The sequence below is a fragment of the Pristis pectinata genome, chromosome 3 (assembly GCF_009764475.1).
Source record: "Pristis pectinata isolate sPriPec2 chromosome 3, sPriPec2.1.pri, whole genome shotgun sequence".
NCBI lineage: Eukaryota > Metazoa > Chordata > Chondrichthyes > Rhinopristiformes > Pristidae > Pristis > Pristis pectinata.
Window position 1 is genome coordinate 37,363,325 of NC_067407.1, and position 26,303 is coordinate 37,389,627.

The following is a 26,303-nucleotide window of genomic DNA, read 5'->3' on the forward strand; positions in this document are numbered from 1 at the left end:
GTCAACAAAACTGTAATGGACTCACTCATGAGCACTTGCTGACAATCAACACAGGTGCACATCAAGGATGCGTGCTTAGCCCACTGCTCTACTCTCTCTACACTCATGACTGTGTGGCTAAGCACAGCTCAAACACCATCTATAAATTCACTGATGACACCACTGTTGTTGGCAGAATCCCAGATGGTGATGAGGAGATGTACAGGAGATAGATCAGTTGGTTGAGTGGTGTCGCAACAACAACCTCACACTCAACATCAGCAAGACCAAGGAATTGACTGTGGGCTTCAGGAAGGGCAAGTCGGGAGAACACACACCAGTCCTCATTGAGGGTTCAGCGGTGGAAAGGGTGAGCAACTTCAAGTTCCTGGGCGTCAACATCTCAGAGGATCTATCCTGGGCCCAACACATTGATGCAATCACGAAGAAGGCACACCAGCGGCTCTACTTCATTAGGAGTTTGAGGAGATTTGGTATGTCACCAAAGACTTGCAAATTTCTACAGATGTACAGGGGAGAGCATTCTGACTGGTTGCATCACTACCTGGTATGGAGGCTCCAATGCACAGGATTGAAAGAGGCTGCAGAGGGTTGTAGACTCAGCCAGCTCCATCACGGACACAACCCTCCCCGCCATCAAGGACATCTTCAAGAGGTAGTGCCTCAAGAAGGCAGCACCCATCATTAAGGACCCTCACCACCCGGGACATGCCCTCTTCACGTTACTACCATCGGGGAGGAGGTGCAGGAGCCTGAAGACACACACTTAACATTTCAGGAAATGCTTCTTCCCCTCTGCCATCAGATTTCTGGACAGTCCATGAATACTATCTCCTTATTCCTCATTTGAACTATTTATTTATTTTTGTAATTTATAGTAATTTTTATGTCTTTATGTCTTGCACTGTACTGTTGCCGCAAAACAACAAATTTCACAACATATATCAGTGATAATAAACCTGATTCTGATGCAAAACAGTGTCAACAAGGTTAGTAGACTTTCACTCAATGCTTTTTTAGCACTAAAGCCAATATAGAGGAAAATCTAATAGGTTTTCCTCACATTCCTTGCCCCAGGGCTAAGTATATACTTCAGCATGCCCAACAGCTAACAGCCTGCATCAAGCTTTGTCAGTACAACTCAAACTCACAGAGATGCTCATCAGAAACCAACTGTTAAATGTTTGCTTCCAATAGTTTTCTTAGTCTCTGCTCCAGGGCAACACTAGGAATATATGAGGGATCTACCAGGCATCTCCATACCTTGACAATACAATCTGATGGCACAAAATACTGAACTTTGTTTATGACAGCCACCTCAGATACCAAATTAAATAATCTAATGATTTATATACAAACCAAAGTAATTGACAAGGTAAAAAAAATACTAGGGCATTACTTGAATAATACACATTTTGGAAAACTTGCTAATTTGAACCCACAGTCCTCTGTGTAATAGTCTGCACAATGTCCCTGGTTAATGGTAGGTAATTATATGGTAACAATAAAATATAACATTCTTTAATGTATGTCCAAAAAAATCTACCCCTTTTCTAATGTTCACATCTTTAAATACAGATTTTTCAATAGTAAAGCATCTGTTTGAACAGATGCTGGCTTCAGATCAACTGAGGAAAGCAAAATACTTAAAGCTTTTTATTTATTAGGAGCTTGATTTTGTAGCTTTGAAAGTGCTGACACCAACATGATTTTATTCTAAAAGCTAAATGCTACTGATGCCATTTGACATGGATACTGACATCAATGTACCAGGAAAAGAGGTGAAGGAAGGAACATGAGTGGGCCTGATAAAAGGAATGTTCAGTGCATCCCTCAAAAGGCCTGGCATCACCTTTGTAGGTTGCCATAGCTACAAATAAAATTGATATTTATTCTGTTGTTTCAATCACATACAATTTAAAAATTGCAAACTCCTATGCAGGTGAGAAAACTTATCAAACTATGTATTACAGAGACACAAAAGACTGCAAATGCTGGGATCTGTATCATTTCTTCTCCTTGATATCATTACATCATCAACTGGCAATATGCACGACTTAGTTCAGTGGGAAGGTCAAGAGAAGAAATCACTGGAATGTCTCAGCCATTGCCTTTTGTCGCACAGTGCAGCATACTTGCTGCTCAGTATCTGTCACCCCTGTTTTTAACATTAAAACCATCTCCACCAGCTAAAAGCTATACGAAACTCTCTTTGACACAGATGGTTATGAATAGATGAGAGATTTTAGCGATTAGAAAAAGAAATCCTCCCTAGCAGCGGTTAAGTATTAATGATCAGTCATAGTGAATTCACATTTCTCTATAATGTCTGTAGTGACTTGCTCCAAAAGTGATTCAGAATTAAAGCCTTACAGGGAAAATGTTTTTGCTAAAGCCTTGTTATTAGCAAACGTTAATGCAGTATTTCCTCCTATACATCAATTTACAGTCCAGGCAAAAGACAAATCCACTGAGCAATTGGTAGCCTTTAAGTGTTCTGGCTTTCATTCCATATAATTCTTTGAAAGAATATCAGTTCCTTGTCATTCCTCCCCATTTTTGTCCATACAACCTGTGCCTCTCTGGGACTGCTACACCACAACCCGGGGTGTATGGCAGCATTCCTGTAAGGACCTTGCTACATTTTCCTTATTTTCTATGGAGAGCTGACTGACTGAGGTTAAATTTTCATATGGTTCCTCCTGCCAAGGCACTGGTCATCACCGTCCCAAAGCAGTTCACATTCCTCCTCAAAAATCCTCACCATTGACCTTTCTGTCCTTGCAAAACAATGCCCATCTCCAATCCTCCTTTTCATTCCAAAGTTCTGGGTCATATTGTTGCATTGCAAAATTTGTTCCCATTTTCCACACAACCCGTTGAAATTATTCATGCAAGTTGCCCTATCCACTTACCTCTGTCTCCCAGCACTATATTTATGATTCATCTTCTCTCCTTGTAGCCTCTGACATAGTTACCCACTGCATCATCCTCCAATATCTCACCTCTGATTTTAGCACGGTGTTACTGCCTTCATTTGACTTGTTTCTAGGTCATTTATTCACAACTAATGCACCTTTAACAATGGCTTTTCTTTCTATCTTACCTTTACTGGAATCTCCCAAAAACCTATGTACAAGCTTGTTCTCAATCCATAAAGTACCATTGGCCACACTATATAAAACATGTACCGACAAAGGAGACACAAGAGACTGCAGATGCTGGAATCTGGAGCAAAAAATAAATTACTGGAAGAACTCATGCAGCATTTGTGGAGGGAAAGGGATGGATAGTCCATGTTTTGGGGTGAGACCTGCATCAGGACTGAGAGTGTTGAGGGAAGATAGCCAGTATACAGAAGTGAGAGGGAGGTGAGAGAGGCTGGAAGGTGATAGGTGAAACTAAATAAGGGAGGAATGACGGGCAGATGGAACCAGAGGGAGAGAAGATAGGAAAGGTGAATCAAGATAGAAGAAACCCAGGTGAATAGGGACCCTGGATGGACTGGTGGGAGTGGGAAAGCAACACAGGGGAAGTGGGTCACCTGAAACGTCAATATACAGTTCTACCTCTTTATCACAACCCTCAACTTCTCCCTGTCTTTGTGTTAAGGCTGCATGTCAAGCCTCCAATCTTGGATGAGCTACAATTTCTTCCCTAAGCTTTTAGCTTTGAACCTTGCCACACACTTTGTGTCTTTGGCAATGGATTCCAAACCCTTCCTGATCATTATCTCAGGTTGAGACATACAGTCTGCAACTTTGATGTCCTATTCATTCCCTGAATCTCCAAACTGGGAAGATCCTAGCTTTCCTCAGACTTCCGCACGGTAGTGTAAGGGTAGGCATGGTAGTGTAGCGGTTAGCATAACGCTTTACAGCGCCAGCGACCCGGGATCAATTCCGGCCACTGTCTGTAAGGAGTTTGTACATTCTCCCCATGTCTGTGTGGGTTTCCTCCGGGTGCTCCAGTTTCCTCTCACATTCCAAAGACGTACGGGTTAGGAAGTTGTGGGCATGCTATGTTGGCGCCGGAAGCATGGCGACACTTGTGGGCTGCCCCCAGAACACTACGCAAAAAGATGTGTGTTTTGATGTACATGTGACTAATAAAGATATCTTCAGTTGATGATTGCTGGACTTACAAAGTCCAAATCTGGAGCAACTATTTCTTTTCTACCTTTTATACTGGTACATTTCCAATGGTGTATTATATTTGACACAACAGACAGATTTGGGAATTTTTTAGAAAGCAAATGCACACCAGGGACATTGTTCCCACCATCTGTAATATCTGGGAAAAAGTTCTACAGGGAAGAAAAACAGCGTTCCTACTCCATCTACAGGTTTGCAGATGATACCATCATAGTAGGCCATATCTCAAACAGCGATGAGTCGGGGGCACAGGAAGGAGATAGAGAGCTTAGTGACATGGTGTCACGACAGCAACCTTTCCCTCAATGTCAGCAAAACAAAAGAACTGGTCATTGATTTCAGGAAAGGGGACAGTGTACATGCACCTGTCTACATCAACGGTGCTGAGGTCGAGAGGGTTGAGAGCTTCAAGTTTCTTGGAGTGAACATCACCAATAGCCTGTCCTGGTCCAACCACGTAGATGCCACGGCCAGGAAAGCTCACCAGCGCCTCTACTTCCTCAGGAGGCTAAAGAAATTTGACAAGTCCTCTTTGACACTCACCAACTTTTATCGATGCACCATAGAAAGCATCTTATCTGGATGCATCACGGCTTGGTATGGCAACTGCTCTGCCCAGGACCGCAAGAAACTGCAGAGAGTTGTGGACACAGCTGAGTGCATCACAGAAACCAGCCTCCCTTCCATGGACTCTGTTTATACCTTTCGCTGCTTTGGTGAAGCAGCTTGTATAATCAAAGACCCCACCCACCTGGGTCATTCTCTCTTTTCTCCTCCCATCAGGCAGAAGATACAGGAGCCTGAGGGCACATAGCGCCAGGCTCCAGGACAGCTTCTATCCCACCGTGATAATACTATTGAACAGTTCCCTTATATGATGAGATGGACACTTAACCTCACAATCTACCTTGTTATGACCTTGCACCTTATTGTCTACCTGCTGCAATGCACTTTCCTGTAGCTTTGACACTTTACTCTGTATTCTGTGATTGTTTTTACCCTGTACTACCTCAATGCACTGTGTCATGAATTGATCTGTACAAACGCTATCCAAGACAAGTTTTTCACTGTACCTCAGTACAAGTGACAATAATAAATTAATACCAATACTAGGGCATACCAAAACATGGAAAGATCACTCCAAAAGGTAGGGGATCAGGGAGTGGTCAGGAAAACTGTTGCAATGAGAATATGAATCCTTTAGGGTCGGATAATGATACACTCCATCAACCCTGTCCCTCTTTGATAGGTGACAACCCTCCTTCAATTCCTTCTTCTTAAATCCTTAATTAAACCATTTTATTACTTTTGTTTCAATTGCCTTTGCTCAGCAACTTAGATCAGATGTTTATTGCCCTTACATTGTTTTAAGTACTTCGACTGAATCATTTAAAATGGTTCCCTAGAATCATGCAAACATTTCAGTCTAGTATCAAACGGATTGTGTGTGTAAAAGATGAAGAATAATGTAGGGCTATTGCTCTTAACATCTGAAACAACCACCTTCACCTTCATGCAGATATTAATGCTTGGAATTTCCCATCCAAGTTAAATATAATTCCAACTTGGAATATGTCACTGTTTCTGTATCTATCATTAAGTCTGAAACATGGAACCCACTCCCTATCAATACTGTGTAACATGGACTGCAATGGTCAATAAGGTGGGGCACCAACTCCTTCAAGGGCTTTGGGAAAGGGCAATAGATGCAGGCTTCACATAGGAGCCAGCATTCCATGAATGTGTGTGCATGTGCGGGAAAAAAACTGCGCCACCTTTGCACGTGGCCTCCCCACCGCCGGGGTAGGTTGGTGCTCGGTTCATAATAAAACATAATCAGCCCTGTAAACTGACAATAAGGAGTACTACAGACACCATTACATTGACAGTTTACTACTACACATTTTGTGTAAATAAAGTCAAACCAAACAATTATGAGAAACACTGTGTTAAAAGTTACTACTGATCTATAACCCAACTTTGCACATTTATATGAAATTACTTTACAATAAGTTACCAGTAGCTTTAGTTTGTTAAAATAATTAGCACCTCCATTAACATAATGAGAAGAATTCCTTGTCAGCTCTTCATCTATTGTTAATGTTAACAGTATTTTTTAGCCCTATTACGCAGATTACAAGAGTGCAATTAACCAACCTGCAAAGATGAACGATGCTAAAATAATGAAATCGACAATATCTGCCAGTTCAGACTTCCATTGAAAAATCAGTTCTGGATTTTTTTTTAAGTTTATTCATATTTCGGGATCTAGACAAGGCCAGCATTTATTAACCATTGCCTTTCAGAAGGTGGTAAAGAGCCATTTTGTTGAACCACTGCAGTTCTCCTGATGAAGGTACTCCCACAATGCTGTTGGGTAGCTTCAGATCCAATGACAATAAAGAACCAGTGATATCGTTCCAGGAAAGAAGGCAGTGTTCTCACATGTCTGAAACTCTTGTCCTACTTGGTGGTAGAGGTCGCTGGTTTGGGAGGTACTCTCAGAGGAACCCAGGCAAATAACTGCATGCATTTTGTAGATGAAACACACTACAGCCATTGTGCACCAGAGATGGAGGAAATGTGTCCTGTAAATGGTTTTGGGGTGTCAGGAGACAATTCACTCACTGCAGGCTGTTAGCTTCTAACCTGCTGTAGCAGGCATAGTATTCATGTGACGGTCTAATTGAGGATATTGGTGACTCCCAGCAAGTTGATGGTGGGGGACTCAGCTATAGCAATGGCATTGTCATCAAGGTAGATGGTTAGATATCTTTTTGTTGGAGATGGTCATTGTCAGGAGCTTTTATAGTACAAATGTTACTTGCAACCTATCAGCCCATAGCCTGCATGCAGCAGATTCTGTTTCAAGTTTCAATAATATGGCACTCTCTCACCACAAGATTCTTGTATTGCATATGGAGAATTAACCCAGCCAAATTCAAAGTCAAAGCAATCCAAGTAGCTGGAAATTGATCAAACTAAGCCAAATCCAATTCATTGTGATTCAGTCAGAATTTGGCTCTGACTTATTTTTCCTCCCAGAGGCCCCAAAAGACATGCCTGCACATAAAGCATAACAAGTTCCTTTTTTGCCATATGAAAACTGCAACCTAATCCAGGTTTGAATGCTGAATCAATTTTTGCCATCACAGGGATTTGGACTGGAGGAAAACCAGACTTCAGTAATTCAGCCATCTGCTTCAAGCTGGCATAACTCAGCAGCTTCAAAACACATGGGAGTTGAGAACCCCTCTCAACTTTCCTCCTTCTTCTTTGAACTGTCCTGACCAACATCGGTAATACAGTTCCATAGGCGTTGGGCCCTTTCACATCGTCATTGCTAGACCACATTAAATGACCTGCTGACCTCGGAAGGGATCTAATATCTTTGCACTAGCCCTTTTCCAACAGAATCACTAAGGAGCAATTAGGAGTGGGAACACTACACATATTTCCTGATGTTATTAAATCCAGGAGAGCTGAGGCAATGGTGATAGTTTACTGACAGTCTGGAGGGTATCAGCTTCCGTCATAGAGTTGTACAGCACAGAAACGGACTCTTTGGCCCAACTCACCCTTACCGACCATGATGCCCATCTACACCAATACCATTTGCCTGCATCAGGCCCACATCCCTCTACTTTCCTATCAAAATACCTTTTAAACATTGTAATTGTTTCTGCCTCCATCACTGTGGCAACTCGTTCCATATAACCACCACCATCTGAGTGCATAAACTTCACCCTCAGATCTCCTTTACATTTCTTTCCCTCTCACCTTAAACCCATGCCCTCCCCTTTAGACTCCCCCACTCTAAGAATAAAGACAAATTAATTACCCTATCTATGTCCCTCATAATCTTATAGACCTCAATAAAGTCATCCCTCAGCCTCCTGCATTCAAGTGAAAATAAACCTAGCCTAGCCAATCTTTCCTTATAAATAAAATCCTCCATTCCAGGCAAGATCCTGGAAAATCTCTTCTGCACTCTTTATGATGCTTTGCATTCAACAGTACATCTGCAGTTTACACATTTGGGGGATTTGTTGATCAAATTCCACTTTACCTGTGGGGTACCTAAAACTGCTGCTGTGGTCTAAGTCACAGAACATGTGGGGAGGGGGGAGAGGTCAGCCCTTTTATTCTTCTATGTGGTCAGTTGCATTCACCTTAGCAGGCAGACAAGGGCTCAGTTTAGTATCTCAGCTATGGCACGGCATCACATTTCAGATTAAGACCTGGGGAAGGGCTCAAATCAGCGACTTGCTGACTCAAGCAAGGATGGTAGCAATTGAGGCTCCTTATAAACAAGTGTAAACATAACTGTGGTTGGGTCTGTGTAATTTTCTTCAATGCAGTTTTTTTATTTCATGTTTGTCTAATTTGCTGGTCATATTGTAGCCCAGGAGGAGGAAAGCTTTCAACTTTAGGAGGATATAATGGGTCTGGTCAATTGGCCAGGAAAGTGGCAACTGGAATTTAATCAGTGAGAGGTAATACATTTAGGGAAGTGCAACAAAGGGAAAGGAATACATAGTAATTGGGAGGGTATTGAGAAGAGAAACAGTGGGTATACATACATTCTCAGATTCGGGAATGTATCAAGACAGCTAATAACATGCTTACAAAGGAATACTGGGTGCTTTCTTTTATTAGTCAGGGCATGGAATATAAGAGGTTATAGTAAAATTGTAAAGAAAGTTTGTTATGGACAGCTTGAGTACTGCTTACAGTTTGGGTCACTACATTGCAGGAAAGATAAGATTGCACTGGGGAGGAAGAGATTTACAAGGATGTTGCCAGGACTTGAAAAGTTTAATTATGAAGGAAAGATTGAATAGGCTAGAATTGTTTTCTTCAGGGGAGGCTGAGGGTTGTACAAAACTATGAGAAACATAGAGATAATAAATAAATATTTCTCATAGCCGAGGTGTCAAAAACCAGAAGCATGGATTATAGGGGAGATAAGGAAAAGGTTTTTCACCCAGAAGGTGGTGGGAGCACTGGAGATTACTGCCTGGGAAGGTTTATAAGGACAGAAACACATTTCAGAAGTACTTGGATGTATAGCTTAGAGGGCAGTAACCTGCTGGGCTACAAACCAAGTGCTGGAGTTGGGATCAGGTTGGGTGGCTTATTTTCAACTGACCAAATGGCCTTTGTGTTGTAAGCTTTCAATGATTCTATGGTATTCTAAGACATTAATGGTCTAGTATTAATCTCCTTAGAATACAAAAAAAGCAATCATTTGTTTTGGACATCAATAAATGCCTCCTCTTATCCATTGCTTTCGGACCCAAGCATATAGCAAAATTGGTAACAGGCTTAAGGAAGGTAAAGACAGACTGCTGAAATGTGCAATCCTGTTGCTGATGAGATTTAATGCTGAGTCATAGAGTTATACTCCATGGAAATAGGCCCTTCGGCCCAATTGGGCCATGCCAACTAAAATGTCCACGTAAGCTCGTCCCACTTGCCCGTGTTTGGCCCACATCCTTCCAAACCTTTCTTATCCATGTCTAACTGTCTTTTAAAAGTTGTTATTGTACCTGCCTCAACGACTTCCTCTGGCAGTTGATTCCACATAGATACCACCCTTTGTGTAAAAAAAAAGTTGCCCCTCAAGTTCTTCTTAAATCTTTCCCCTCTCACCTTAAACTTATGACCTCTAGTTCTTGATTCCCCAACCCTGGGAAAAAGATTGAGTGCATTCACCTGAACTATGCCCTCATGACCTTATACACCTCAAAAGATCACCCCTCAGTCTCCTATGCTCCAAAGAAAAAGTCCTAGCCTGTCCAACCTCTCCCTATAACTCAGTCCCTTGAGTCCTGGCAACATCCTTGTACATCTTTTCTGTACTCTTTCTAGTTTAGTAACATATTTCCTATAGGAAGATGACCAAAACTGAACACAATACTTCAAGGATTGTAAAGTTCTAAGTGATAATAGAAAGAGTGAAGAGAGGCAAAGTAAATTAAACATATTTTAAAAGGAGTGCAGGAACTGATAGATGTGGAGTTGAGTTTTCACAAACATTTAAAGAAGGCTAGCTGTTCAAAAGTAAATGGGATCCTTTGCTTTATTAATGGGCAATCTTAGTACAAAAGTTAGGAGCTGTAAACATTGAAGGTTAAGGAACCACACTTTAGGAAAGGTAACAAAGCCTTCAAAAAGGTGCAAAGGAAAATAACCAGGATGGTGCCAAGAATAAAAGTTTAAATTCATTCACAAATGACACAGCCAAGATTCCTTTTGCTAACAACTCTTTGATGTTTTCATGGTCACAATTACTGTTACTAGCTTTTCTAGATTTAATTTTAGGGCAAAATTTAGGGCTAGATTTAATTTGAGGGCCAAAGCCACTGTTACAGGCACTGAAGCAAAATCCTCACGCACTCTGAAGCCACAATACATGGCAAACCTCAGATATCACCTCCTTCTGAAGTCAAAGCTCACCTTGAACATATGTATTAGATGGTTCCTCTATCTGAGGACTCTTCTCCCCTCCCCACCAACCACATCGCCAACATCATCTGGCAGATTGCCCTGCTCTGTGACCCTGCTATTCATCCTCCCCATCATGTTGAAATCTCAGAGGGATGGCCACCAAATATACTCATTTCTGGCAGGGAAAAGATGTGGGTAAACGTAATTGTTAAGGTTTGGATCCCAATCTCACCCAACTACTGAAACATATTCTATGCTAACAACAATAATCCCCACACTTTTCTTCAATCAGCTCACCTCCCAGTCATCAACACATGACAACTTGTTGAAGATTCATTGCCAAAGCACAGGTTAGGGAAGGTTTTCCTCCTACAGCTAAACACCAGGTTTCCCGTGCTTAAAAATGTGTATTGCTACAGCCCTATTTGACAATACTGGCATCAGATCAGTGCTACGCACATGAGAGCACAACGGTCTGCTTCCTCTGAATATTTCCACAATGTGTGAGCAATGCACACGCTATTGATTAGCCAAGGGGCTCATGTCTCATTAATAAAATGTGCATGGGTGATTCATACAGCAAACCAGCACCTATAATGCTGAAAAGAAATACTGGGCCTGGGACCTGTGACCTATGAAGAGCTATGGATCCATGGGAACTGGTTTTCCTTTGGTTGCCATGTATAACCAAAGAAGTGAAGAGAGGCAAATATTGTTGTGGAGGCATCACGTATATGTCTAAAACTCAAATTCCAGAATGCACAAATAAACTTTTCGTAAAATATTTCATCTGGGCTTCAGTGCAACTGAAACTTCTTCTAGATATTTCAATTTTAATTCCTCTATTAGATTGTTAAATAATTTAAGCTCTGTCTCGAATTTATGGTTTGCTTTAGTGACATTTAATACTTGAAAAACAGAAAAAAATAATTTGACAGCAAAACTGTGGAGTAAAGATGTTTAGCCAGATGCCTGGTCCTATACTACTTAGCAGTTAACCACTCCCTGTATCTTTATATGTGGACATGGAGGATTATGAAATTACAAGACCTGCTGTTATGACTTAACTGCCTGAATAGTATAGGCAGATTTTAAGGAAATAATACTCAGAGCTGCTGGCTCTTGATTCAGGTTAAATTGAAGCACATATCCAGTTATAAAAGGCTAAGTCAAAGTAACAGGATTGGTTACTGAAAGAAATTCCAGATAATCATGGCTTTTGGTACCTAGTATTGAGTATAAAGGCTATCAACCAGTTCAACAAATAGCAATGTAATTTTGTGAACACATGGAAACAACACATAGGTGAGTAATCACTTCTCAGACAATCTATTTGTGGTTTGCTCACTGAGCCAGATGCTTAGTCTGTACACTGACAAATTGCTTCATTGCAGCTCAGTAGGACACAAAAGGATGTTAACAAAAAGATTTGTAGCCTTATGCCCTACAATACTGACACTCACTAACCACAGGGAGCCATATCATCTCTTGGGAGAGGCAAAAAAATAGCCAATTTTGAAGAAAAAAGATCTGGAACATACACCTCCCATCCCTTCAGATATTTAAACACTGACCCAAGCCCATGCTGACCCTAATTGATATAATGAGGGAAGCAGCTCTTGTGCAATTTAATGTTTGTACCTGCCAGAAACAGGTCCATCTGATTCTTGATATAAAATCAACGTTCACTATGCTCAGTGCATGAGCCAGCCACCTCTTCCATGGGCCCACAATTCTTTGAGTTAAGGGAGAGGACTAACTTCCAGCCAGTGTCATATGTAATTGGCGCACCACAATTCCCTAAACTCCCATCACATCTACACATCTAGTTATTTCCTTATTATATAAATGTCAATTGAATTATGAGAATGAGAAAGTGGAACAGGGAAAAGTAAGGGAGAGCAAAAAGGGAGAAAGGAGAGCAAGAAAAAAGGGAGAGAGTGAGGAAAAAACATTGTAGTTATGCACCGCATTTCACAATTTCAAAATGTCCCAAACTGTTTTATAGCTAATGAAATACTTCTGAACAACAATCATTGTTGTAATATAGTAAGTCAGCTGCCAATTAATGTCAGCAAGCTCCCACAAACAGCACAAGGATATTGACCAGCTGATCTGTTTTACAAGATTTCGACTGAGCAGTAAGTAATAACTAAGATCTTGTGGTAATGCCCCTTTTCTTTTAAACAAGGATTCTTATAGCAGTTCCTTTTAAACGTTCTCCCCGTGACTGCATGGGTTTCCTCCGGGTGCTCCAGTTTCCTCCCACATTCCAAAGACGTACAAGTAAGTAAGTTAACATGGGTATAATTGGGTAGTGCTGGCTCATTGGGCTGGAAGGGCCTGTTACTCTGCTGTATAAATAAAGTTTTAAAGATGATCTCACCCAATAACTTATTAATTTTTTTAGATCTCAATGTGATGAAATCAGAAAGACAATTTTCTTTTTGAAAAGTGGCGTTAAATTGCCAACGTCACTGCTTTCTGTCTTCAAGCTGCATTATGTAGAGCCATCAATGGCATAAAATATCCCAAGGTGCTTCATAGGAATCTTAACCAACAACATTTGACAATGAGCTATAAAAGGAGATATTGGGGTAAATGACCAAAATCATGGTCAGAGGTAGGTTTGCAGGCACATCCTGAAGATGGAAAGGTTAGAGAGATAGAGATGCATGAAGGTTTAGGGAGGGAATTGGAGAATGTGAAGTAATAGCAATTTAAAATTCAGGATGCTCAAGAGACTAAAATTTGAGAAGCAGTGATTGCTCTCAGGATTGTAAGACTACAGAAGTTTACTGGAATTAGGAGGGGCAAGACTGTGGGGAGTTTTGAAAACAAGGTCAAGACATTAAAATTGAGGTGTTGCTCAATCAGGAGCAACTGTAGGTCAATGAAATCTCGGGCAAAAGATAAAGACGATAGTGCAAGTTGGGGCACAGCAGCAAGGCTCAAGTTTATGGGTGGATAGAAAATTAGAGGTTGGTCAGATATGCAGAGGAATACTCAAATCTGGAGATAATAAAGTCATGCATGATGGTTTCAGCCATGGATGAATTGAGGTAAAGGCAAAATCAGACAATGTTACAGAGATGGTCCATGTTTCTAAGCATCTTTTATGATACCTTTTAGCATCTTACCTATTATTGACATCAAGCTATCAAGTCTAATGTTACTTGTCACTACCTTTTAACATTTCTTTCCAACTGAAAATGGAATTATATTAACATGCTCCAGTCTAAGTGAACATTCCCCAAATCTACGAAGTCAGATTGACAATAATTGTAAATAACAAGCAAGGTACTCTAAAAGCATCTGTCCAGTTTTAAATGTCATCTGGAGCATCAGCGCAATCCATCTTAAAGATTCTTATTCTGCTTTAGTGTGCATCCTTATCTATTTTATGTTAACAGCACAAATCAGAACCCTTAAGTTATGCATTGTCTTTAAAAGGTAAAATTTAATATCTTTGCCATGTGCTTGAAGTCTTTTCTAATTTGTCCTAGAGAACCATCTAACATTCATTGGAAGACAACAAATCAACCAGTCTCAGGCAGAGTCGCATGCCTCACTTAGCTGCGCAAGTTGTTGTTCAATACACTGCATCATTTTAATTTATCAGCTAACTGGAGTGTGCTAATTTAACTCCTCCAATTTGGAGAAGTCTCACACACTCACCTGAATTACAATATAATTAGTACTAATTCACTGAAAGCTGACATTCCCCTACCAACAAAATTTAACTCTGTAGGTATTTATTATTACTTATTATTCAAATGTCTCGGTAGCTCAGTGTGCAAGTATTTTTATTAGTTATTTATATATTTAATGTTTCAATTTATGTAGTGCTAATATGTAGGCACAGTAGCATAGTGGTTAGCATAATGCTTTACAGCGCCAGAGACCCAGGTTCAAATCCGGCCACTGTCTGTAAGGAGTTTGTACATTCTCCCCGTGTCTGTGTGGGTTTCCTCTGGGTGCTCCGGTTTCCTCCCACATTCCAAAGATGTACAGGTTAGGAAGTTATGGGCATGCTACGTTGGTGCTAGAAGCGTGCCAACACTTGCGGGCTGCTCCCCAAAATCGCTACGAAAAGATGTATTTCACTGTGTGTTTTGATGTACATGTGACTAATAAAGATCTTATCTTAATTTTGAAGTCAATAAACAAATAGGATATCATGTACTAACACTTGATGTCTTTAATGCTTTGGCAAGAAAGGGTTAATAGATTTAATCGATTTCAATCAGAAATGGCTAATCCCAGATAGTTCAAAAATAGGCAAGATTCACCCTCAAAACAGACTGAGAGTAAACCTTAGATCATCCCATATTGAGAAGTTAAGCGATAAGAGGGTAACACTTCATCTCATTCCTTCATATATCTGTCAGGATACTGAATCCTTCTATTCTTACATCAAGGCACGGTACGGGGCGGCACGGTAGCGTAGCGGTTAGCGCGACACTATTACAGCGCCAGCGATCGGGGTTCGATTCCCGTTGCTGTCTGTAAGGAGTTTGTACGTTCTCCCGTGTCTGTGTGGGTTTCCGCCGGGTGCTCCAGTTTCCTCCCATATTCTAAAGACGTACGGGTAGGTTAATTTGGGGTTTAAAAAATGGGCGGCACGGACTTGTTGGGATGGAAGGGCTGGTTACCACGCTGTAAATAAAATTTAAATTTAATTTAAAGAAATCCTTATGTGCCTTGTCTGGTCAAGTTGTTGAATGATCTACATCCTAGCTAGTAACGAAGCAACTGTTTTATTTAGCGTGTTATTCAACCAGGCACCGGACAAACAATTGAGGTCAATGCCATTTGGCGCACGCACAAACATTAACACAGGTAGCTTGGTGAATTGATGAATATGAATAATTTGACACAAGCATAATCACAATGGACTTTTGTAAAGTCCCCCTATCTTTGTAAAGCTTTTGTTAAGGTCCCTCGTGGTAGGCTGATCCAGAAGATTATGACACGAGATCCATAGAGACCTAGAGTCATAGAGTAATACAGCTCCTTCCGCCCAACTCATCAATGCCAACCAAGGTGCCCACCTAAGCTAGTGCCATTTGCACATGTTCGGAGACTTGGTAGATTGGATTCAAAATTGGCTTGGTCTTAGAAGACAGAGGGTAGTTGTCGAGGGGGGTTATTCTGATTGAAGGCTTGTGACCAGTGGTGTTCTGCAAGGATCAGTGCTGGGACTTCTGTTGTTTGTAAATATATATATATATAGATATATGTAAAAATGTTTTGTTGGACAAAAATGTAGCTGGGCTGATTATTAAGCTTCCAGACAATACACAAATTAGCAGAGAAGTGTGGACAAGTGTGAGGTATTGCACTTTGGGAGATCAAATGGAAGAGGAAAGTACACAGTAAATGGCAAGAACCTGAGGAGCATTGATGTATTTAGGAATCTTGGAGTGCAAATCCATAAGTCCCTGAAAGTGGTAAACCAGGTAGATAGGGGGATAAAGAAAGTGTATGGAATTCTTGCCCTCATCTGTCAGGGCGTTGAGCAGAAAAGCCAGGAAGTAATGCTGAAGCTGTATAAAACTTTGGTTAGGCCGCATTTGGAGTATTGTGTGCAGTTCTGGTGGCTGCATTACAGGGAGGATGCAGAGGCTTTGGAGAGGGTGTAGAAGAGGTTCACCAGTAGGTTGCCTGGATGAGAGAGTATTAGCTATAAGGAGAGATTGGACAAACTTGGATTGTTTTCTCTGGAGCGTCAGAGGCTGAGGTGTGACCTGACAGAAGTATATAAAGTTATGAGAGGCATCGATAGGGTACGTAGTCAGAGTTTTTTTCCCCCCAGGGTGGAAATGTCAAACACTGGAAGGCATAGCTTTAAGGTAAGGGGGGGAAAAATTTAAAGGAGATTTATATGTAAACATAAAGCTTGCCTGAGTGCGGTAGATGCCTGGAACACGCCACTGGGAGAAGTGATGGAAGCAGATATTAAAGCAATGTTTAAGAGGTATTTAGACAGGCACGTGGACAGGCAGGGAATGGAGGAATATAGATCACATGCAGGCAAATAGGATTAGTTTGGATCAGTAATGTGGTCGGTACAGACATCATGGGCTGAAGGGCCTGTTCCTTGATGTACTGTTCTATGTTCTAATCACAGCCTTAACCACGTCATAAACAAGACTGCAGCAAGAGCAAGTTTGCAGAGGCACTTATGCATTACATAATGTACTTGTGGGGCTTATCTTTGGGATAGTTTTCTCTGCAGCCATGAATCCAGCAACACAGAGGCTCATGAGACTGTGATGAACTGCGAAGTGTACTGTTTTCAATCCTCACTCTAGATGCACTGTAGTTGAAGGAATGTGACAAAATCAATTGTTTTTATATATGATGGATTATGCATTGGATTACTTTTTGTTAATGATAACAGCATGTAAATAGATGACTGCTCCTTATTTCAACACAATAAAATAATAAATAGCCTGGATATGTTGAAATGCCTCAATAAAGTTGTAATAATTATCCTTGAATAGGTCACACAAAGTGTATGCATAGATTATTGCATCAGGACAGCCCATTTACCTGCAATTATTCTTTGTAGTTGTAACAATATATGTTCATTTTGCAGCTGTACTTGCATGGCAAAATACCATTTTGAATTTTTTTTAATAGTTAAACTTAATCCAGCTAGGTGAAGTAAATTTATTGTAACATTTTCAAAAGTAATTTGGAGCCATATCTCAGATGATATTGGAAGGATTATAGTTAATCTAGAATCATCTGGGGTACAAGTCCAGACCAGAGACGTTGTAGTAGTTTATAATTAAGAATTAATTAAGTGCTAGAATTCATGGTTCAGTTTAATACTTAAGGTTAACATAGAAGAGATTGGATTAGTTTATTTTTGTCACATGCACCAAGATACAGTGAAGAACTTTTGTTTTGCATGCCATCCAGACAGATCATGCCATACATAATTACATCCAGGTGGTAAAAAGAAGAAACAGAATTCAGAATACAGTGTTGCAGTTACAGAGAAAGTGCAGTGCGGATAGACAAATAAAGTGCAAGAGCCATGAAGAGGTAGGTTGGGAGATCAAGGGTTCACCTTTCATGCATCAGCATTAGTCTCCTTGATACTGTGGAGATGCTGAATGTATTTTTTTTTATTTCCCATCCCAAGTTTACTTGACATCAGTGGTCCTTCTACATCACCTGTTGCAAAGCTTCTGATGATGCCCCTCCCACAGTGGTATGGGCAAAAATAGCCTAGGATTTAATACCATGAAGGAATAGCAACATAGTTCCACATCAGGATGGAATATGGGTGAATTTGAGATGTAGTTGCTTCCATGATATTATTGTTCATCCTCCTCAGTGGTGGCCATCATAAGGGAGGGAAGCACTGAAAGTTTGCTGAAATACAACATAAATATATTCCCTATAGCCATAGTACAAAGGTAATGGAGTTGATTCTTAACCAGCTCCTCAATTCAGAGGCAACTGAGGATGAACAATAAATTAAGTTAATCAAATTAAGAAGCAGCAATCAAGCACAATGTTCTGTACTGGACGTCAAGTTTCTTAAGAGCTGTTGCAACTCCACCCATTCAGGCAGGTATCAAATTTTTCCCAACAGTGCTGACTTGTTGATAGTGGAGAGTCAGCGAGTGGTCAGGGGGTGAATTACTCGTCACTGTTAACAAGTATTCTACCAATGGCATTGAAATTCTGATGGAGATATCCTTCTGGTCAATGGCAGTCTGCAAGATATTTATGATGGGATATTCAATGATATTAGTGCCAATCAATGCCAGGGAGATATAATCATTCTTTTTCCTGCTGCAGATTGGCATTTAGGATGTGAGGTTTCCACCTTCTGTTTCTCAGTTTAGGCTTGGATATCATCCACGTCATGCTGTGCATTAGCTTCAATATCAAAAGGAGTTATGATTGACCACATGGCAAAGGGAAGTTACTGAAAAAGCATTGGAGGTGGTTAGGCTTGGAACCCTGACCTGTTGCCTCTACCCTGTGGCTGCCACAGCTGCTGTTAGAGAATCAAGAATGCCTTTTACGAGGTCAGATAGAACCTATCCGATGCTTGCAGAACACAGGAATCAGCTTGGCTCAGGGATTGCTGCTGGGTTCAAAGGTTGAGCTTGTCAACTGCAGATCTTTAGTGAGAAGTTCAGGCTAACGGTTCAGCACAATATTGAAGAAAAGCTGCATGTGGATAAGATGCCATCCCATTTATCTGTTGGAATAAAAGGCTCATCGCACAACACCAAGTAAAGAAGAATTCTTCTGATGTTCTGGGTTATAACCAACCTCACCAAGATTTATTACCTGCTTAATTATTTTACTTGCTCTGTTAGACCCTGCTAAGTTTAGATTGTTTTTATGTACAAACCATCAAAATGACTATTTTGCAAAAGTAATTCAGTGTCATACTGTGAGGGCATTATATGCACTACAGAAAGTTTAATTGTTTGTTTCTACCCACCTGTTTCTCATTCAATATCCAGATCTGTTGGTTTATATCTGGAGTCAAGTCACATTCTAGCAGACATTATATTCTGTTTAATGAAGTCAACAAGATGTGATGTTAACTCCTAGTTTACTGTCACTAATGGAAATTCCACTAAAACCAATGAGTGACAGATAAACATTATCCAAGAAATTCAGACACAAACAACGAAAACCTTACAACTTTGTACCGATGAGACAGTAGTTGGATCTCTGCTCTGCATGGTTGCCTTCCATTTAAAAAACATGCAGTTGTACAACAGAAGCTTTCCCATCAGACCAGAGGTAGGAAAATTGAAGTAGAATGAAAGTTGCCTTTTGCTAATTGTGAAAGTCCCACATGACATAGATTTTGATTGTGCCAACCCAATGTCAAGCAGAATTTGACAAAGTAAAACTGCCCACCATCTAATCACTTATCATTCTCACTTACACGAAATCTGTGATGCCCATTGTCAGGATCACATCGAGAGGGCACGATATTTGAATCGCACATTATTCCAGTGACATGGCATAGTTCTGGTTCTCCACCCTTACAATGACTTTGTCAAAAGGCAGAGCAGCAGCTTGGGACTGGTGCCAGTCCACTCAGCTAAATTGACACAAGTTATGAAAGGCGATTAGAAAAAAGCCCAGATATAAATGGATATTTTCTAATATTTATTGGTGGGAAAGGATGTGCAACAAATGAATGGCTGCTGGGACAAGTTTTCACTGACCTTGATACCACCAGTGGAAGAATTAACATTTTCAGCATCCTCATCAAAAGCTCACCAGGGAACTGGAAATACTTAATTTCCTAAAAGAGAAGTCACAAATAAATAATCCACCAGGATAAGGCCTGATGAAAGTACTGATATGTCTAATAAGAACAAAGCAACCTCTTACGTATATCTAATTTGAATAAAATGTGAAACGACTTTGGCTCAATTTAGAAAAGCAATTAAATATTTATTTGAAAATCTGATATTAGCCCAGTGCTTGTTGTTGCCTAAAATATGTGTGGGGCAGGATCATTGACGCGTATGGGAAAATTATTGTTATCTTTAAATGCCCTCCGTTCTGTTTGGAATGATCAATTAAATAGATGATCAAATAGATTCAATATTGATTGCTGTCAGGTGGATGTTTTTAGTTTGCCTACCTGCTCAGAGAGATGCCTGGTCCTCAGGAAAAATCCCAGCGAGCAACCGATGATAACAGACAACACGGAGAGAATGAGCAAACCATTCCTTTTAAAGACATCCTTGATCTGGACCGAGACTGCGGCAAATACCACTGCCATCATGGCCTGGTCTCCTGAGCTCAGAGAGACAGCTACTCCATACAGTGGCAGTTCCCTGACTACCCACAGACAGGAGTTTAGTGCGAGCATCCCATCACTGAGCTTTGCACACAGAGAAGACACCCTGACCTCTGAGCTAAACTTCGTCAAATAAAAAGCACGCACCAGATGCCATTATTATCTCAATCTGATGTCTTTGATCCTATTAGCAGAGAATTCATTAAGGCGATTATTGACTAACCCAAGGCTGGAGTCTGCCAGCACTGAGAGAAATCTCTTAGCTCCTGGTGTTGGACATTTGATATGGTTCTGAAAAAACTGTAAACTAGTACCAAAATACACCTTTTTATTCTGGAAATAGCTTCCCCTCTGCTCCAGTCTAGAAAAAAATATCGTTTAAAAAGAACCATATTGACTTCAAGCTTGAACAAGGAAATAAATAGGCTCAAGTTTTCAAATTGCTCAGTTGATCAATTGATAGTCTGATTATGAAGTGCACAGACAGGTAAGCACTTGCAGGCAGTAGAGGATGACAAAGAGGGAGAAGCAGGTAGACAGAAAGCTAAAAAGTGCATTGGTGGAAAAAAAATCAAACAGATTTTTTGGGTGTTATGAAGAGATAATTGAAGTGTTGACGAATATGATATTAGACCACAGTTTTAGACAGAACAGGCCTAGAGAATGTCTGAGAGAAATATTCAGAAAAGATTTAAAAATTAAGATTGACTTGTCTATTCATTCAATGAGATTAAATTTAGAATCGGTACTAAAAGCCTAAATAAAAACAGAAAAATACTGAAATATTAGTAGGTCAGGAAACATTTGTGGAGAAAGAGTTAACATTCCAGATTAATGCACTTACGTCAGTTCTGCTTTTATTTCAGATTTCTGGAATTCAAAGTATTTTGCTTTTGCATTTTATTAGGTTACAACATTTTCCATGTAGTTATGAGCTATGCTAGATAATGCCTCATCCACTATCCTGAACAATCATTTCCTCTACTTCATGCATCATGGTTGCAGTATGTACCACAGGAAAATGCACTGCCCCATCTTCTCTCATCGCAGCTCCTAAACTCATGGCCTTCAAAACCTAAAGATCAAAGGCAGCAGCCACTTAGGAGCTCCACTATTCCAATGCACACATCTGCCAGACTTGGAAATGTATCACTATTTCTTCATAACCACCAGTCATACAAGCTGGAACATCTGACCTAACAGCATTGTAGGAGTAACAAGCGCACAAGCATTGCAGCTGTTAAAGAAGGTGGCTCACCACCACTTTAAGGGCTATTTGGGATGGTTATTAAGTGGTGGTCATATTAGAAGTGCCCACATCCCAGAATTAAAAGAAAAATATATAGCACTTTAAAGGGAATTACCTCAAAAGCAAAGAATATTAGAGGATAGTCTTCAGAATCAGGAAAGAATATTAGAATAGTTAGCTCCAATAGGGATTTAGAATTAGTGCAGGTTAGATGGGACAAAATGCCTCCTTCATTAATGAAACATCTGTAATCCTATAATCTAAATTAGAGACAAAGTGTGATATAACTAGTCCTCAGCTGGAGTATAATAATGCATCCCCACAAAATTTTAATGAATTTGAGATGTTGGTATGGCTTAGTGACATCCTTTATTGTCCATCCCCATACGCCTTAAAAAAGATGGTAGTCAAATGCACTGGTGGTTTTCATCCAGATTATTGATAAAGCAATCCTCCCAATAATGATTCTCTAAGAATTTAATAATAAACAGTTCCAAGTAAAAGTGATGCCATTAACAAGAATATAATTACTTATCTAATTCAAAGTTTGCCTACTAGTTCTTAGTGCAACCCCTGGTGTTTCTGAAAATCAACATTATGCAATCTACCGCCACAAATCTAGAAACATCCTTTGCCAGAGGAGAGTCAGACACACTGAATACCAGTAGGATGCTTCCCCATTTTGAGAAGCTGAGAACAAGGGGTTATAGTCATGGGATACAGGGCTCATATCACTGTTAATTCTTTTCCTTATATTTTATATCTGTGACCTCTAGTCCACAAACCCTCCAGCAACAGGAACAGCCTCCTATTATCCGCTCTGTCCAGATCCCTCATCAGTATATTTACTTCCATCAATTACCCCTCAGCCTTCTCTTTTCCAAAGAAGGCTCTCCGAGACTTAAGTGAAGAGAATTTTTTTTCCATTCAGAGGCTGCTGAGCCTGTGGAATTTTCTACCACTAAAGGTACTGGAGACCAAGAGGAAGATAGTTTTCTGGACACAAAAGGTATGAAGGGAGAGTACAGGGATATGTTGTTGAGGTAGAGGATAGACATGCCAAAACTGAATGACGGAGCAGGCCTGAAGGGCCAAATGGCCTACTCCCATGCCTTTTTTCTATGTCTCAAAGAAATTCAACCAGGATGATGATAACCTTCTTTTCCTGAACCCATACTGAAGTTTGATAATAATTCTTCTCCCTCAAGCACACCTTCCATTTTGTCTATAGGCCAATAGGTCTGCAATTTCCCTATTCTGACTTTTCATCCAGTTTAAAATATTGGCAGAGCAGAGCATTTCTTCAGTCCACAGAAACAATCCTGGGCTGAGGAAAATGGGAGTTTCAGGGTAGCAAGATGGAAGGAGAGGAGGTAAGGTTAATACTAACAATGCCTTTCCTCACTGAGGGTTTTGCCACTTACTTCAGTCCCAGAGTCCACTGGTCACAAAAGGTCTCAAGGATGCTGGTAGACAGTGTGGGCTCTCTCTCTCCAGAAACGTCACAGTGGAATACATACTGTTGATTGGGATGAACAGATCCTTGGAGGCTACTGTTCATCGTCAACTTGGCTATGCCCAGGGACTGCCCCATGAAAAAAAATTTTAAAACAAAAATAGAAAATCTTGTAAGTACTCAGGAAGCTAGACAGCATCTGTGGGGAAAGAAACATTTTTAACATTTCAGATTGATGATTTTTATCAGAACTGAAATAAAATAGAAAACGAATGCATTTTGTTACAGAGAAGGGCGTGTGGTGGAGAAAACAAAGGGAATATCCACAGTAAGGCGGAGATCAGGGAGGACTGAAAGACCCAAATGGCAGTGGTGCCAGCTGAGAGTATGGTGAAGGCTTGTTAGTTGCAGATAATCTGTCTGGAAGAGATCCAAATAGAAGATGATGATGAAAACAAGAGTGAAAAGAAAAAGAAAAACAATTATGTTGGAACTGAGGTACAAACTGGTTGGTTGTGACAGAGTCTTAAAAGGCTTGTTATCTGAGAATGTTGATTTCAAGGTTGTGCTTTAAGGACTGTACCTTGACCAGACAGAAGATTAGATTATGTTTCTCAGAGTTACGTTGGGTTTTGATGGGACAACGTACAAGGTACAAGACAGAGAGCTGGATGGAGAATTAAAGCAACAGGTAACTGGAAAGTCAGGGTAAATCCTATGGATTGAACAAAGATGTTCTACAGTAACTCAATCTGCATTTTCAGAAATGATACAAGTGCTCAGCAGGTCAGGCAACATCTCTGGAGAAAGAAACAGAATTAATTTTTCAGACGGACGGTCCTTTCATCAGGATGGAGTAGAATTAGAAAGCATGACAAGGTTTCTTAAGTTGCCTTGTTCCCACTCGATCAGGAGTACAGGACAGGTGCACCCTGAGATTGAGGTGCACCCATGTCCCACTGGGACAGCTACATCCACTCCTCCTTCCCTCACTCCCTCCCTCCCACCCCCCCAACCCTCCCCCCTTCTTCCACCCCTCTTCCCCCTCCTCCCACTCCCTCCCCTTCCCCCTCCCTCCTCCCACCTCCCCTCACCCACATTCCCCCACCCCTCCCCCTCTCCTACTCCCCTCCCCCTTCTCCCTCCCTCCCCTCTCCTCCCCATCTCCTCCCCTCCCCCCCCCTTCCTCCCCTCTCCCATCCCCTTCTTCCCTTCCCTCCCCCCTCCTCCTCCCCTCCCCCCTCCCTCTCCTCCCCCCTCCCTCTCCCCCTCCCTCTCTCTCCTCCCTCTCCTCCCCCTCCCTCTCCTCCCCCTCCCTCTCCCTCCTCTCCCTCTCCCCCTCCCTTCCCCCCTCTCCCCCTCCCTTCCCCCTCCCTTCCCTCTCCCCCTCCCTTCCTTCCCTCTCCCCCTCCCTTCCTTCCCTCTCCCTTCCCTCTCCCCCTCCCCTCCCTCTCCCCCTCCCCTCCCTCTCCCCCTCCCCCTCCCCTCCCTCTCCCCTCCCCTCCCTTCCCCCCCCCCTCCCTTCCCCCTCCCCTCCCTTCCCCCTCCCCTCCCCCCTCCCTCCCCCCTCCCCTTCCCCCTCCCCTCCCCCCTCCCTCCCCCCTCCCCTTCCCCTTCCCCCTCCCCCCTTCCCCTTCCCCCTCCCCCCCTTCCCCTTCCCCCTCCCCCCCTTCCCCTTCCCCTTCCCCCTCCTACTCCCCTTCCCCTTCCCCCTCCTACTCCCCTCCCCCATCTCCCCTCCCCCATCTCCCTCTCCTCCCCCTCCCCCCTCCTCCCCCCTCCCTCCTCCCCCCTCCTCCCCCTCCCTCCTCCCCCCTCCCCCCTCCCTCCCTCCCCCTCCTCCCCTCCCCCCCTCCCCCTTCCCCTCTTCCCCCTCCCCCCCTCCCCCTTCCCCTCTTCCCCCTCCTCCCCCTCCCCCCCTTCCCCCTCCCACTCCCCTCCCCCTCTCCCCCTCCCCCTTCTCCCCCTCCCCCCCTCCCTCCCCCTCTTCCCCCCCCTCTCCCCCTCCCCTCCCTCCCCCTCCCCTCCTCCCTCCCCCTCCCCCCTCCCCCTCCCCCCTCCCTCCCCCCCTCCCCCTCCCCCCTCCCTCCCCCCCTCCCCTCCCCCCTCCCTCCCCCCTCTCCCTCCCCCCCCCTCCCCCCCCCCTCCCCCTCCCCCCCCCCCCCCCCCCCCTCCCCCTCCCCCCCTCCCTCCCCCCCCCCTCCCCCTCCCCCCTCCCTCCCCCCCCCCCCCCTCCCCCCTCCCTCCCCCCCCCCTCCCCCTCCCCCCTCCCCCTCCCCCCTCCCTCCCCCCCCTCCCTCCCCCCCCCCTCCCCCTCCCCCTCCTCCCCCTCCCTCCCCCTCCCCCCTCCCCCCCCCCCACACCCCCCCCTCCCCTCCCTCACTCCCTCCCCCTCCCCTCCCTCCCCTCCCCTCCCTCCCCCTCCCCTCCCCCCTCCCCCTCCCCTCCCTCCCCTCCCCCCTCCCCCCTCCCCTCCCCCTCCTCCCCCCTCCCTCCTCCCCCTCCTCCCCCTCCCTCCTCCCCCTCCTCCCCCCTCCTCCCCCCCTCCCTCCTCTCCCTCCTCCCCCCCTCCCTCCTCCCCCCCTCCCCCCTCCTCCTCCCTCCTCCCTCCCTCCTCCCTCCTCACCCCCTCCCTCCCTCCTCACCCCCTCCCTCCCTCCTCACCCCTCCCTCCCCCTCCCTCCCTCCTCACCCCCTCCCTCCCCCTCCCTCCCTCCTCACCCCCTCCCTCCTCCCTCCCTCCCTCCTCACCCACTCCCTCCTCCCTCCCTCCCTCCTCACCCCCTCCCTCCCCCTCCTCCCTCCCTCCCCCTCCCTACCCCTCCCCCCCTCCCCCTCCCTCCCTCTCCCTCCCTCCCCCTCCCTCCCTCTCCCTCCCTCCCTCCTCCCTCCCTCCCCTCCTCTCCCTCCCTCCTCACCCCCTCCCTCCCCCCCTCCCTCCCTCCTCACCCCCTCCCTCCCCCTCCCTCCCCCTCCCTCCCTCCTCACCCCCTCCCTCCTCACCCCCCTCCCTCCTCCCTCCCCCTCTCCCTCCTCCTCCTCACCCCCTCCCTCCCTCCTCACCCCCTCCCTCCTCCTCACCCCCTCCCTCCCTCCCTCACCCCTCCCTCACCCACCCACCCCACCCCAGAGCAGGTTGAGCCGTATCACTTTGCTCGCTCGTCACTTCCTGCGGTACTAGGT

The 26,303-nt window shown here is 43.4% G+C and overlaps 1 protein-coding gene across 1 annotated transcript in view; it reads right to left on the minus strand.

Annotated features, from left to right (window-relative positions):
* The window catches only part of slc1a7a (solute carrier family 1 member 7a), a 51,894-nt gene extending 31,311 nt beyond the window's left edge, over positions 1-20,583 (minus strand). Inside the window, exons 1-2 of the mRNA XM_052011157.1 lie at positions 20,257-20,583; positions 19,832-19,911 (exon numbers count right to left, since the gene is read on the minus strand). Coding sequence (XP_051867117.1) covers positions 19,832-19,911; positions 20,257-20,487 — 311 coding nt within the window. The 5' untranslated portion in view covers positions 20,488-20,583. The remainder of the gene's footprint in view (positions 1-19,831; positions 19,912-20,256) is intronic.
* Between the last annotated feature and the right edge of the window lie 5,720 nt (positions 20,584-26,303).